Raw genomic sequence first — 13,900 nt, 5'->3', positions numbered from 1 at the left:
CAATTATACTCCAATAAAGATACTAAAAAAAACACACAAAACTTCCAGGCAAACGTGTACCCCTTCCCTAGGCAGCCTCTTGGCCTGATACTGCCAAAGCTGCTTGTAAAATGACAAACCAAACAGCAGCTGAGAAAACAGAGCCTCCTCTAAATGTTTAAAATATTTGAATCAGGCTGCCGTTTCACTGGAGCGGATCCTAAAGGACGCCTGTGGATCCCCATGTCCTTCTCCATCACAGCTGCGATCCCACTGCTGAGGGCTCATTACTCCCATCTGTGGTCGACTCCACGTACCTCCCACTGGTACCCCATGGACTCAGGCCGCTCCACTCAGGGCAAGGCAGTGAGAGGAGAAAAGGCAAACCACCCAGCTGTTCAGATCATGCTACCGGAGCAGGTACTGGCACCCTGGACTTGGAAGCCCTGAAGCCTAGAAGTGATAACCTCTGCCCTCCTATTTGGGGACTATTTTCAGACTGCTGGCCTGACTCCCCACTTTGAAAAACTTGGGCTCCCAGCCTTAATCTTGACTTCTGGTGTCTGACCTCCTGTAGCACTGACTGCAAGAGTCTTTGCCCTCAACTTAGTCCCATATCTGGTTACTTGCCCGGTTGTTTTCTGGTCCCCGGGATAAGAGTAGCTGCCATTGACTAAGCAGACACTTGGTAAACAACTGCTTCTCTCGTTATCTTACTAGATTCTCACAACAACCCCATGATTCGTGCATTCAACACATACACGGCGAATGCCTACTACACGCAGGCACTGCTCAGGTGTCGAGGATACACTGAGCAAAACAGACACAAAGCCCTCCCTTCCTGGAACTTCCACTCTAGGGCAGAGCCCTAGGAAGCGGTGGTTATTATTCCCATTTGCAGATGAGGAAACTGAGGCTCAGAGTTGCTAGGTAATTTGCTTGACACCATACAGCTAATAAACGGCACAGCAGGGATTCAGTTTCCGGTCTGTTGGACTTTAAAGCCCACATGCCTTTGTTTTTGTTTTTGAACACACCACACTGCATCATTACGAGATCCCTACTGAAACCGACGGCCTGGTACACTGAGTGCTGAACAGATGGTGACATAGGAACAGACATGCTTTTCACCTTTGTGTTTTAAATACTTTATGTGGTACAGGTGGAATCCTGCTTTCACCAGCTCGAAAACACATTCACACTCCTCCACTGTGAACAGACCTTATTCAAATGGGAATCTATTGTTATCATGTACAAGGCGGGTACACTCTGTTGCTTTCTCTGGGTTTTTTAAAATGTCTTTATGTAAAGCCAAGGTACAAAGTCTATTAGTCTATTCTCTTAGAAACAATAACGAATTGGAAAGGGGAGGACTGTACCAAAGGACATTTTATGGCTTTAGAAATAAAGCCCAGGTGTTAACTTGTGCTATCCCTGAATGTGTTACTTCTAATATTCTCAGCAAAATGTGAACGTGTTAATGGTGTTCTGACAGGACACAACATAGAATGTGTCTGGCTTTCAGGGCTTAGACAGGTGGAAGACGTAAAGTAGTGGTTGGTTAGTTCACAGTGGGTTTGCTTTGTAAATTACAATATCTTCACTAAACTCACTAGTTCAGGAAATCATGCTAGGTACTGGGTGCCTACTGTGTGCCTAGTACTAACCTTGGCACAGAATCCCTGTCTCGGAGTAACTCACTAATTGTTCACTGACCCCAAGATCCTCTCATCCCTCGACTCGTCTGTTTAGGAGAGAACCCAAAGCATTAGCAAGACCTAGTGCCCGATGCTCAGAGAAGTAAGCTTAGGAAGATGAAAGGTGACTAATCAGAGGACAGGAGGGCTCTTTAAAGGTAAGACTTCAAGGGTCCCATATGCAGGAAATACGTAATGAAGAAGCAATGCAAGGGACAGTGTTCTGGTCTGGGAATAATCAACTATACTTTCAGCACTTCCATGACTGAGTCCAGTCTTCCCTGGATTCAGGTTCTAAACTCTTCAGAGGCAAAAACTGGGTAATTCCGTGCAGCAAAAGCTCAGTAAATTAGCATGATGGTTTGGTCAAATTTAAGGACACAGTCTGCAGTCATTGAGCTCAGAGGCACTTATTGTCTCCACTGTGTGCCCTGCACTGTTAGCAGAGAGCCTGTTTTCTTGAGTCCATAAAAAGCCCAGCTGTAAACTAAAGACAAGAGAAAACGGAGGGTTTTTTGGCATTGTACCTGCTTCTTTAATGCTGACTCTCTGCTTTTAAACCATGGGTTTTATTCAGAGGGTGTCTTGCAAGATGTTTTTTTTCTATTAAAAAAGGAGAAAAAAACCAATAAGCAAGTGAGGGGAAATGGTGGAACCATAAAGAAAAGGAAAGAAAAAAAAAAGAAAAGAGCAATCTTAGGAGGAGGCTTGGGGATACAGGAAGAAATCTGGGAGCTCTGTCCTAGGTGTGAGAAAGGGGAACCATTGATCTCCTGGCTCTTAGATTCAAGGGGTAGGGGTAATCTACCCCTACCCCTTGAATCTGAGAAGGTCTACAGCAAAGGGCAGCTGGTTTAGTGGTTCAGAGCAGAGACTCTGGAGCCATTCTGCCAGCAATGCAAACCATGGCTCTGCCAGTTACTAGCTGTGTGATCCAGTGTAAGTCACTTCCCCTCCGTGCCGCAGTTAACTCATCCTCGAGAATAACAACAGTACCTGCCTCAAAGGGTTACTGTGAGGATTAATTCAATTATGCGCTAAGCACCTTAGGACAACACAAAGCATACAGTAAGCACTACATAAGTGTTTGATGCTGTGGTCATCCACTGCTTATTCCAGCTGTATATATATTTGGAAGCAGTAGAACACAGAGCAGTAAGGCTCTCAGAGAGCCTGGGGAGGAATCCAGCCTCCATCACTTACTGGCTGTATGACACTGGGCACCTTAGTAACCTCTCTGTGCCTCCGTTTCCTCATCTGTAAAAGGGCACTATCATCCCACCTCACTGGATTACTGTAAATATGAATTTAGATAATCCTCATTAAGCGCCTGGCACAGTACCTGGTATACAATAGCTGTTCAGTAGATGCCTGTTATTATTATTGTAGATCATTATTATATGATCAGTAGGTAAATGATTATTCATTCCTTTTTCTTTCTTAAAACCTTTTCTTCTCTTTATAAAAGTAATAAATGCTCCATGTAGATATTTGAGAAAATGTGGAATCATACAAACGAGAAAACAGAAATCATGCATACGGCCCCCAGATAACCAGCAATGTTATCATTGTATGTGTACTATTTCCTTACTGTCTTGATCTGAGAGCACACAAATGAGCAGTACACAGAGTTTTGTTTTACAGAGTTGGGACCACATTACCCATATGTAGCCTGCTTTTTCCACTTCACGTTACCTGTCTTTTCATTAAGCATCCTAGGAAACATGACTTTTTCTAGCTGCCAATACCCCACTGCAAGGATATGCTCGTGCTCCCAAGATCACAGCACCCCTCATCCCTCGCTTGCAGCTTTCTCAACCGGGTCAGGGCTGGATATCTGATTGCCAGCAACAACCTGATGTTGGTCATTTTTTCTCTTTTATGGCAAGAAAGGAAAGCGCAGTCTGGGGGAAGGGGTACATAGCCCCAAAGAGCCCAGGCTCCAAATCAACGTGGCCCTCCTCAGTATAACCGTGCATATATGAAAAGACAACCCTGGGTAGGGGAAGTAGTTCACTGGCAGTTTTTCTAGGAATTGTTAGTTACACTGTAATTGTAAAAGATTTCAAAGGCAAAGAGCCAGCAGATTCCAGAGTAAAATTAAGCTCCAGATAGTAACTGCGGCTACCGAGATGGCTGAGGCTTTCAAGGGCTGCCCTTTGGCCTCCTGGCCCATGGCAGCTTCCTGCCATATCCCTCGGCTCAGACGCTGTGTGAACGGCTTAGGCTCCTGGGCTCCTATGCAATTTGATAAAGGCCTTTAACAAGCGCTCGCAGGCTTTTCTTGCCAAGTTCCAGGCGTTCTGAGCGCACAATTGCTGCCCCCAGCACACCACTGCAAGCTTCTCCTTTTTTTCCTGCCATGCCTCCTACCTGACAGCTGTGAAAAAGAAACACATTTAAATATCGTGCTGAATGGCCCTTTGGAAGTATGAGTGGCAGGTCCTGACACACCTCTCTTGCAGACCAAGTAAATCTGCTGCAGACTGCCTCGTTTTTTCACTGAAGCCCTGTTACTGCTTGCAGGTACAAACCGGCAGAGGAGAAAGGGAGGATCTCGTTCTTAAAATTACTTGAAGGCAGACGTGCACTTTTGCAAACTGTTTTAAGCAAGGACCAAATGTCAACTTAATACTCTCCTAATAGCTTGGCCTAATGCAAAAGACTTTTCCTTGTCCCAGTGGCCACTGTCAACCCTGGGTAAACGTCCCCAATCCCTCATTAGTGACACTAATCAAAGCACCAGAATGTCAGGAGAATCTAAGTGAGTGACAGTATTTAAGAGTTTTTAAGCCTCTCATTCTTCTAAATGCACCAGTCAACATGCAAATTACCGTTTCCAGAATATAGGGTAATACGCAATTCTACTGAGCCCCCTTCCACCTACGGCCCCCGACCCCTGCCTTTTTTTTTTTTTTTAACCACAGCAAACGCAAAACTCCAAAAGAGGCTCTTATGGGGCTTCAGATACCACTTCATTTTCCACATTTTCTTTCACAGATTGACATGTTTTTTATACCACATGAGCTCCTGCATCCTAGAGATGGTGGGAAAACCTCCCCATGTAAGCCTCAGCTGGTATTTCCTGACACTGGGAAGTCTACCTCACCCATGAATCATGCAATCGTTACACTGCAAGGAGAAAAATCATCTCACTGAGTTTCCTGAATGCAAACAAAGACTCTGGCAAAGAGTAATGAGGGAACAGAACAATATGCTTCTCATTGTAATTTCCCTCCAGCACTTTATTAAATGTTACCCCTGGAACAGGCAGGCAGAGGAGTACCTGGATCCATGGTGTCTTTCTACTTAGAGTTTTGCTTATCATGGAAAAGAAATGATTATCAAGCCAGTTTTCCTTTTGATTTTAAATAATAAGACATAGGCCCCCCCTAGGAGTACTGTTGCCTCCTTGGGATATTTAAGCTTGAACAGCAACATTAAAAAATAATGCTATAAAACTTTACAAATCTTCTTTTAGGCTTTGCCTAGGCAACCCAACTCCAAAGAATTTATCATCTGGTCAGAGACCCATATAGTCCTTTCCTCTTTTGTAGATAATGTTACACAATTGGGGCAAAAAAGAAGACAAATCACAGGCCCTCAAGGAGTTCCTTCTCACGTCTTGGACACTACCAAGGGGCCAAAGAAGATTGGAAAACAAAAGCTCAGTAAAAATTTTGCTGCGTTTCAAAAATCAAATCCATTGTATTTTCTTCAGATTTTTTTAAAAAGTTACATTGTGTAACCAAAGCAACAATAATTTCATTATAAGTGGACCAATGTACCATGTGGGCAATTTTTATATGGTTTCTGGATTTCAAAGGGATGAGACAAAGGAGTAGTGCTCAAAAGACAGGGAAATAGGGGCAAGAAAAGAAGGGAAACCAGATGACGAGGGCTGTCTGGCTTTCACTTAGAGCCTGCTTCAGAACTTCAGCAAGGCCCATCAGCCCTTTTCTCGGTTCCAAAGGATGCACATCAGGGAGAGGAGGAGACGAGAATGGGAGGGGCAGGAAGGGGAAAGGTGAGAGGTTAGGAGGGAAAAATCAAAACACTTTTAGCCTTGGTCTAATCCCCAGATCTTCCAGAGCTAAGGTGAAGCCTGATCAGACATATCACACAAAATGCCCCCTCCTTGCAAAGATTACATATAATAAAATCTGCCATGCTGGTCCATAAGCGTAGATGTTTAAAGTCCTGAACACTGCTTATGAAGAGTTTAACTCCATTTCCTAATGCTATTTACACAGGTATTCATTCAGTCATGCATCCATCCATCCATTCATTCAATGAGTAGCTATTGTGAGCCAGGCACTAGGGACAGAAAAGACCACAAAACAGAAAATGTGGACGCCAGTCAAATAAAAACTAACTGAAAAACTGATAACTGCTATGAAGGAGGGGTTTAAAAGTATGTTATGAATGCCAGTGTGGGGTGTGAGGAAATGATGCTTCAAGGAAGGGACACCTGGGCTGAGCTGAGCAGAAAGAGCTTTCCAAGCAGAAGAAACAGCCATGCTAAAGTCCTGGAGTAGAAGACATGGGGAGAGGGGCACCATATGAGGTCTGAGAGGTAGGCAGGGGCCGGGTCATGCAAGTGGAGCGGCCCACAGTTAAGAGGGGGATGGGAAGCCCTTGAAAAGTGATGGGGAAGGGGACATGATCTGATGCAAGTGTACCAAGATCACTGGCTGCTGGTGACAAAAGGAAGGCTGAATGAAGCCAGCTATCTTGTAGGTACACGTGTTGGCAAAACTTCTTCCGTAAAGGGCCAGATAGTAAGTATTTTAGGCCTTGTGGGCCAAGAGGCAAAATCAGGGATGTTCTGTAAGTATGATATAAGAAAAAAGAAAACAAATTCCCACAAAATTTTTATTGATGAAATTCAAAACAAAATAATAATAATTGAACATAATTTTTTTTTTTTTTTTTTTTTGCGATACGCAGGCCTCTCATGTTGCGGAGCACAGGCTCTGGACGCGCAGGCTCAGCAGCCGTGGCTCACGGGCCCAGCCGCTCCACGGCATGTGGGATCTTCCCGGACCGGGGCATGAACCCGTGTCCCCTGCATCGGCAGGCGGACTCTCAACCACTGCGCCACCAGGGAAGCCCCTGAATATAATTTTTAAAACACAGGTCAACTAGTGAGATGAAAAGAATTCTTCTTTGGGGGGAGACAAGTTGTTTAATTGGTGCTCTGTCACTGTAACATAAAAGCAGCCAGAGACAATATGCAAATGAATAAGCATTGCTGTCATCCAATAAAACTTTGTTTATGGACTAAAATTTGAATTTCATATATTTTTCATATGCACAAAATATTATTTTTCTTTTGATTGCTTTCAATCACTTGAAAATGTAAAAACCATTCTTAGCTCGAGGGCTGTACCAAAACTGAACCATGGGTTCTGCTCTGGTTTGCCAACCTCTGTCGTAGAAGGTCCCACATTCTGGATGTGCCTAGTTGCTTGCTCAAAGAACACTAATTTTTGGCAGGTCACTGCAGGGTGATACTATGTATTTCTTGTTGCATCACAGCAAAAGGCTGTGTAAAGGTCATTCTATGACAGGTGACACTTTGATCCCTGTTAAAGGTACATTTCCCCTTTGTAATTAGAAGTAATCTGTGGGTGCCACTTGGGATCCTGTGAACATCCTGTTCTCCAAAACATTTCCCTAAGTGGTTTTAGGTTTCACGAATGATCCTTGCCTGAATCAATTATTATACTGGGAGTTACAAAATAATTTTGATATGATTTTCAGTGCTACCTAGAATACTGTTTTGTGGATTACATAATCATTTTTTATTGAATCTTCTGGTTTTAAATATTTAGATTGTTTCCTTTCTTTCTTTTTTTTTTTGGTTGCTATCACGATAATGCTCTCATTAATAATCTATAGCTAAAAATCTCTGTACACTATGATGAGTTACTGAAAGGAAATTACTTGAAGTGAAACTAGGTCATTGAGTACAACCACTTTTTAAAGGGACTTAATCCATATTAACAAATTGTGTTTTAGGGGATTATACCAATATTTGCTCCTATTAAGAGGTATAAGTACCTGGTATAACAAATGACTATATGCCGCAGACTTCTTAAATCAAATCATCCAACCTTGTGTACGGTGGGTATGGGTAAATGGGAAGGGGGCAATGGATGTGCCTGTAGCAGTAAATAAATAAATCAACCACTAAAAAAAAATGTTATAAGTGCCTGGTTCCTAACACTCCAGGCAACATTTAAAAAGTACCACCACCAAACTGATAGATGAAAATGATTTCTCATTATTTTAATTTGTGTTTATTTAATTATAGCGAGGTTGAAACATTTGTATTTCTTCTGCCTGGTCATATCCTGGGCCCATTTTCTACTCATCCTTTCCATATTGATCCCTAAGAGCTCTTTATATGCTCAGGTTGTTCATTCTTTGCCTATAATATGCACTGTAAATATTTTTCCCAGATTGTAGAAAAATGCGTCTTAACAAAATATTAAAGGACTTCCCTGGTGGGGCAGTTGTTAAGAATCCTCCTGGCAGGGGACATGGGTTCAAGCCCTGGTCCAGGAAGATCCCACATGCTGCGGAGCAACTAAACCCCATGAGCCACAACTACTGAGCCTGCACTCTAGAGCCCACGAGCCACAACTACTGAGCCCATGTGCCACAACTACTGAAGCCCACATGCCTAGAGCCCATGCTCCGCAACAAAGAGAAGCCACCGCAATGAGAAGCCCGCGCACCACAACGAAGAGCAGCCCCCACTAGCCACAACCAGAGAAAGCCCGAATGCAGCAATGAAGACCCAATGCAGCCAAAAATAAATAAATGAATAAATCTACAAAAACAAAAAAATTAAAATTTACATGGTTGTTTTCCTCCAAAATTGATCAGTTCCTCCATGAGATAGGTAGCAAAAAAAAAAAAAAAAAATTTAGGAATGGGGAAGGGAATGCAAGAATTATCCAAATGCAGAATTATTTTTGTTTATTATGAACTTAAGCATATTAAAAGAAAAAGACTCCCTAATGAAAGTTAAAATTTTATTATCAGCATTCAAAATTCTTTTCTGGTCTTTCCTATTTATTACATATATAGCTGATTTCATGATGCACAAAATGTGCATTGTTTTTAATTCATCATTCCATATCTACTTTCCATTATCAGCACAGTTATAAATGTAATTTTTAATTAACACTTTAACATAATGCAATTTTTAATTAACAGCATGACAATACAGTTCATTTAGTTCTCACAAACCATTTAAGATCTAATTTTTCACTAGAATAACTAGCGTTGCTGTGCACATACTGTATAAATTTTTTTTGGTTCCTTTAGGGTTAAATTCTTAAGTCAGTCTCAAAAATAAAATACTTGATTACCAGGGGAAAAAGCGATATATTCAGGCTTATTGTTTTTTGTCAGAGAACACTCCGGAAAGACTCATTCAACATTTGTTGAGTCCCAGGTATGTCACCAGCAATGTTTAAAAGAGTTTATTTCCCCAAGTCCCCAACAATATGGGTTTTGATAAGTTTATTTATTCTGGCTAAGTTTATGGACATACTGTGGTATTGGGAGTTACTTTAAGTTGTGCTTCTTCAGGCCCAGCAAGTCTGTGTGAGACCCACATTATAGTTTCCTGTATGCTTCTTTCACTTATAAACTGTTCATCTCCATGCCTTCTTTGTGTCAAATTCGGCAGTGGAAATTCAGTACTGATTCCTATTCTTTCCATATATTGGCCAGAGAGCTTTCAGGTATAACTCACATCATGTGCTTTCCTTCCACTCTCTTCAAGGGCAAGGGCCAAGTTTCAGGAAGGTGTATGCCCCAGCGCTTCAGATACGGTCAGTGTGCCACGCTAATGTCATGGGGGTGACATAGGACCTCAAGCATACCCTCGTTCTCACCAAGGCTGGTGACCGTGCAGCAGGGCCTCAGACCCTCCTTTCATAACCTATACTCCCGCGGTCATGTCATCCACGCATCTGTGGAGAGGTGTGCACCCCAGCGGCAGGATAGCGGGTAAGGCTCTATTCCTGGCCCCAAGTGTCAGTGGTGGTAAGGGTGAGAAGCCCTGTCCTAAAACAAAATAACCACTCTCTGGGCCTCTCCTAAGCCCAAACCAAACTCCAAGGGAGACAACACAAAGCGAAACAGACTGAGTTCAGTCTTGTACAGATAGGGAGATTTCATTTAGAGATTTATATTTTGTTGTGCATTTCACATGACACTCCTCTTACTTGGTCCCAGAACCTGGCAACTGAAGCCCAAGCTACTGTTAGCACCACCCAGATCACACACTGGAACTTGACTCTGAGCACACGCCTCCTTGGCTATGCACTTCAGCGTGGCCTCCCCTCTGAGGTTTCCCGTGAGATGAAACAGTCGATTAGGGAGACTCTGGGAAGCCTGTATCGAGCAGCAGGAATGAGAAGAGAAATCATGTAGACGACGCTGAGGTAGAGGGTGGGAGCTGCCACGGAACGGGAAGGGAAATACCTGGCCAGGCTGGTTTGGAATTAGACCCTGGAGCCGTAGAGCCAGCTACCAAAGATGCCACCTGCCATAGCAGAGCTGGGTGGTGGCTGATTCTGAACATTTAAAACCTGCTCAAGTGTATTCAAGTAAACCAGACTGAAAAAGAAAAACCCAGGTCTTACCGGGGGCGCTGATGGGGGGGGAGGCGGAGGCAGAGGTGGCAGTGGCGGTGGCAGTGGCATATGTCACAGCGTGGGTGTTTCTTTCTTAGGAATGGTCCCAGGAGAATGGTCTCTGCTCTGAAAAGGAGAAAAGGGTGAGTTTAAACTTGGATGTCTTTATTCACGCACAGGTAATACACGTCAGGCAGGCATACAAATGTTAGAGGTAGTTTCATTCCTTCACTTGCCCGCTCATTCATTCATTCATTCTTCTTTCAATAAATACTGAGTGCCCACTGTGAGGCAGGCATTGTGTCAAGTGCTGGAGACTGAAAGAAATAGCTAGATTTTTAGAAAGAATTAGGTGACAAAACGGATAAAATTTAGCTATTTATGTCTCAGTGTAAGCAGAGCGTATTAATAAATAACAACACTTCACTCCATAATGAGTACTGCAAATAACAGATTCTACCTCTTTAAGCATTAAACTTTTATCATTTTGGATGCAATTTAAAAATATTCTGCACATACCCCCATTTTCCTAAGCAGAGCAAATGGAATGAAATTTAACCTTTTCTGAATGTGGCAGGCTCAGCGGTTACTCATGTTGCCAGCCTCCAGCCAGGCTTATACGGGCATTAGCTATCTTCCTGCTTCCTTCTCTGCTGTCACTCTTAACTTTGCTTGCTGTTTTTTCTGTTGTGGTTTCTATACAGTCATCTGCGTGGGGTCATGACACTTCTCAGCAAAGACTTTATATCTGGCATTTGCTACACGGAGGGCTTTGGGGCATGCTTCTGCAAAAATGGTTATGTCCCAAAGAGTTAATATTGTAGGATGTCTGATCTCCAGATAAATATGGCATTGCTCTGTAGAGTGTGTGTTTGCATGCATAGGTTTGAATATGGATTTGTGTTTTCAAATCTATATCAAGACCCACTGCAAAGACTTAAAACCTATACTGCAGAAAATCCCCAACAGTTTACAAAAATGAGGAAAACCTAGAGAATCTAAAAACAATTTAAGCAGAAACAGAAATCAACCTCAGACTTAGGCAAGGGTAATTTTGTGTTCTTTCTGTCCTTCTAGTCACTGGAAAGCTCAAGCAAGTCCTGTACCTCTGTTTCTTCAATGCTAAAATCCTACCTCCTTTGTATTATTCAATTTTTTTTTAACTGTACGAAGGGCCTTTACTGTTTGCAACAGGAGGCGGAAGAGGAGGGGATATGACAGCTCTGGCTCCTGGGGCAGCTCCATAGACTCAGTTGCTGCCCTCCTGAATTATTCTGTGTTAATATTCTTATTTCCTAGAGGCGAAAAGCAATTATGTAACGTGGTACTTTATTCTTAACACAGTCCACTGGATTTTGCTTGCTTAATATATACTAGTTTTCTTTACCTTTTTAAATAGTGGCTATATGTGGCAGGCTAATCACATTAATTTCCACAACAATCCTCTAAGGTCGGTAGTTTATTCTCAACTTTATAGGTAGGGAAAATGACATTCTGAGACACTAAGTAGTTTACCCAAAGTCATACACAGCTGGTAACTGGTAGACCTGGGATTGGAACCCAGCCAGGCTTATCAGGTTCTCACGTCCGGGCTCTTTTCAACGTGATTGTTTTTTTTTAAATTATGGTAAAATATACATAACATAAAATTTATTATTTTAACAGTTTTGAAGTATGCAATTCAGTGGTATCAAGTACAGTCATCACCACTATCCATTCTCAGAACTTTTTTTTTATCATTCCAAACAGAAACTCTGTACCCATTAAACAATACTTCCCCATTCCTACTCCCTCCAAACCCTGGTAACCTCTGCTCTACTTTCTGTTACTGTGAATTTGCTTATTCTAGGTACTTTAAATAAGTGGAATCATACAATATTTGTCCTTTTGTATCTGACTTATTACTCTTAACATAATGTCTTCAAAGTTTATTCATGTTGTAGCATGTACCAGAATTTCATTCCTCATTACTCAATTATATGTATATGCCACATTTTGTTTATCCATTCATCTGTCGATGGACACTTGGGTTGTTTCTACCTTTTGGGTATCTTGACTAATACTACTATGAACACTGGTGTACAAATATCTCTTCAAGACCTTGCTGTCAATTCGTTTGGACATATACCTAGGAATGGAATTGCTGGATCATACAGTACTGGCCTGTTTTAGAATCCCCTAAAATGGTATAGACATTGTGAATGGTATAAAATATATGTATAAGTTCAATTCTGGGGAGAAAGAGTCCATGATAGTTTTCTTAAGAGTTCCAAAGAGGTGCATGAGCTGATCTTTATAGAAGACAGCAATTTCCTATAAAGTAGTCCCCTGAAAGAAGGGGCTTGATAATTACTATGTCACTGCCTCTTTCCTTGATAGTAAAACTAGGACAGAAAGACTGAAAAAAAAAAAAAATACTCATCAGAGTCCACAGCATAAAACTATAGTAGAATTGGGCAGAGATCCCAGAGGACAGTAAATACTTCTTTCAGGTAGCATCAATATTATTTTATTATATAATCGAATACACACAGTAACATAGGGTCAGACAAAGTTGGCATTTTACTGGCTGAATGCTAAAGCAAGTTGGATGTGAGCCCACAAATTACTTGAAACAAATATAAATGATCAGTTGTTTGTATTTCAACACTTTCTTTCATAGAAGGCGTTGGGTATATTCTTTACATGATCCTTAATTCAGTGGAAAAATAATTTCAGTCAAAAATTTATAGCAGGGAATAAAGGGTTGGCTGAAGTAGTAACAGAACGAGAGAAAATATGGTCTCATTATGTAAGGATTTTATCTTTTAACTAAGACACATGAGAGCAGACAGACCTGCTTCCCTTGGTGCAGAATGGTAATGGGTTCAGAAGAGTAACTTACAAAACTTAAATGTCTCTTACCTAAGGGTTTTGCCATTTATCCAAAGAAAAATGACTGCAGGAAATAATTTTAAGGAGAATTGTGGCACAACTATTCATGTAAGCCCTCAGCACACAGATTATATTTTCCAGCCTCCTTTGCAGTTAGGTGTGACCATGTGACTAAGCTCTGGCCAACAGAATGAAGGCAGAAGTGATGTGCTCTGTCTCTAGGCTGGCCCATAAAGACTTTCCATCCACTACTTTTCTGTCTTCCTCCATCCACTGGCTGGAAGCAAAGGTTCTACTGTGGGCAGAGCCATGGATGTAATGAGTCTGGGTCCCTGACTCTCCATTTTAAGGCCATCTGCCAAACACCTGATTAGACTTTACATTCATGAAAAATAAACTTCTGTGTTAAACCATGGAGAGTCTGGAGTTAATCTGTTAGAGTCACTAATATTTAACCAACCTAATATGGAACTAAATTGAATAGAACTGATTCTCCTTTTCTTTTTTCAAATTTTTAAAAAATTTTTTTGGAGTATAGTTGATTTACAATGTTGTGTTAGTTTCAGATGTACAGCAAATGAATCAATTATACAAATATATATATCCACTCTTTTTTAGATTCTTTTCCCATATAGGCCATTACAGAGTATTGAGTAGAGTTCCCTGTGCTATACAGTAGGTCCTTATTAG

At 41.7% G+C, this 13,900-nt stretch overlaps 1 protein-coding gene across 14 annotated transcripts in view; it reads right to left on the bottom strand.

Moving 5' to 3' along the window:
- Positions 1-13,900, bottom strand: part of WIPF3 (WAS/WASL interacting protein family member 3) — a 95,243-nt gene that overhangs the window by 60,711 nt on the left and 20,632 nt on the right. For all 14 annotated transcript variants that reach the window (XM_019926175.3, XM_073809779.1, XM_073809782.1 and 11 more), the window contains exon 2: positions 10,346-10,462. In XM_019926175.3, coding sequence (XP_019781734.1) covers positions 10,346-10,405 — 60 coding nt within the window. In that variant the 5' untranslated portion in view covers positions 10,406-10,462. The remainder of the gene's footprint in view (positions 1-10,345; positions 10,463-13,900) is intronic.

The sequence above is a fragment of the Tursiops truncatus genome, chromosome 9 (assembly GCF_011762595.2).
Source record: "Tursiops truncatus isolate mTurTru1 chromosome 9, mTurTru1.mat.Y, whole genome shotgun sequence".
NCBI lineage: Eukaryota > Metazoa > Chordata > Mammalia > Artiodactyla > Delphinidae > Tursiops > Tursiops truncatus.
Note: the sequence above shows the minus strand (reverse complement) of the source record. Positions and strands in the feature narration are given on the sequence as shown.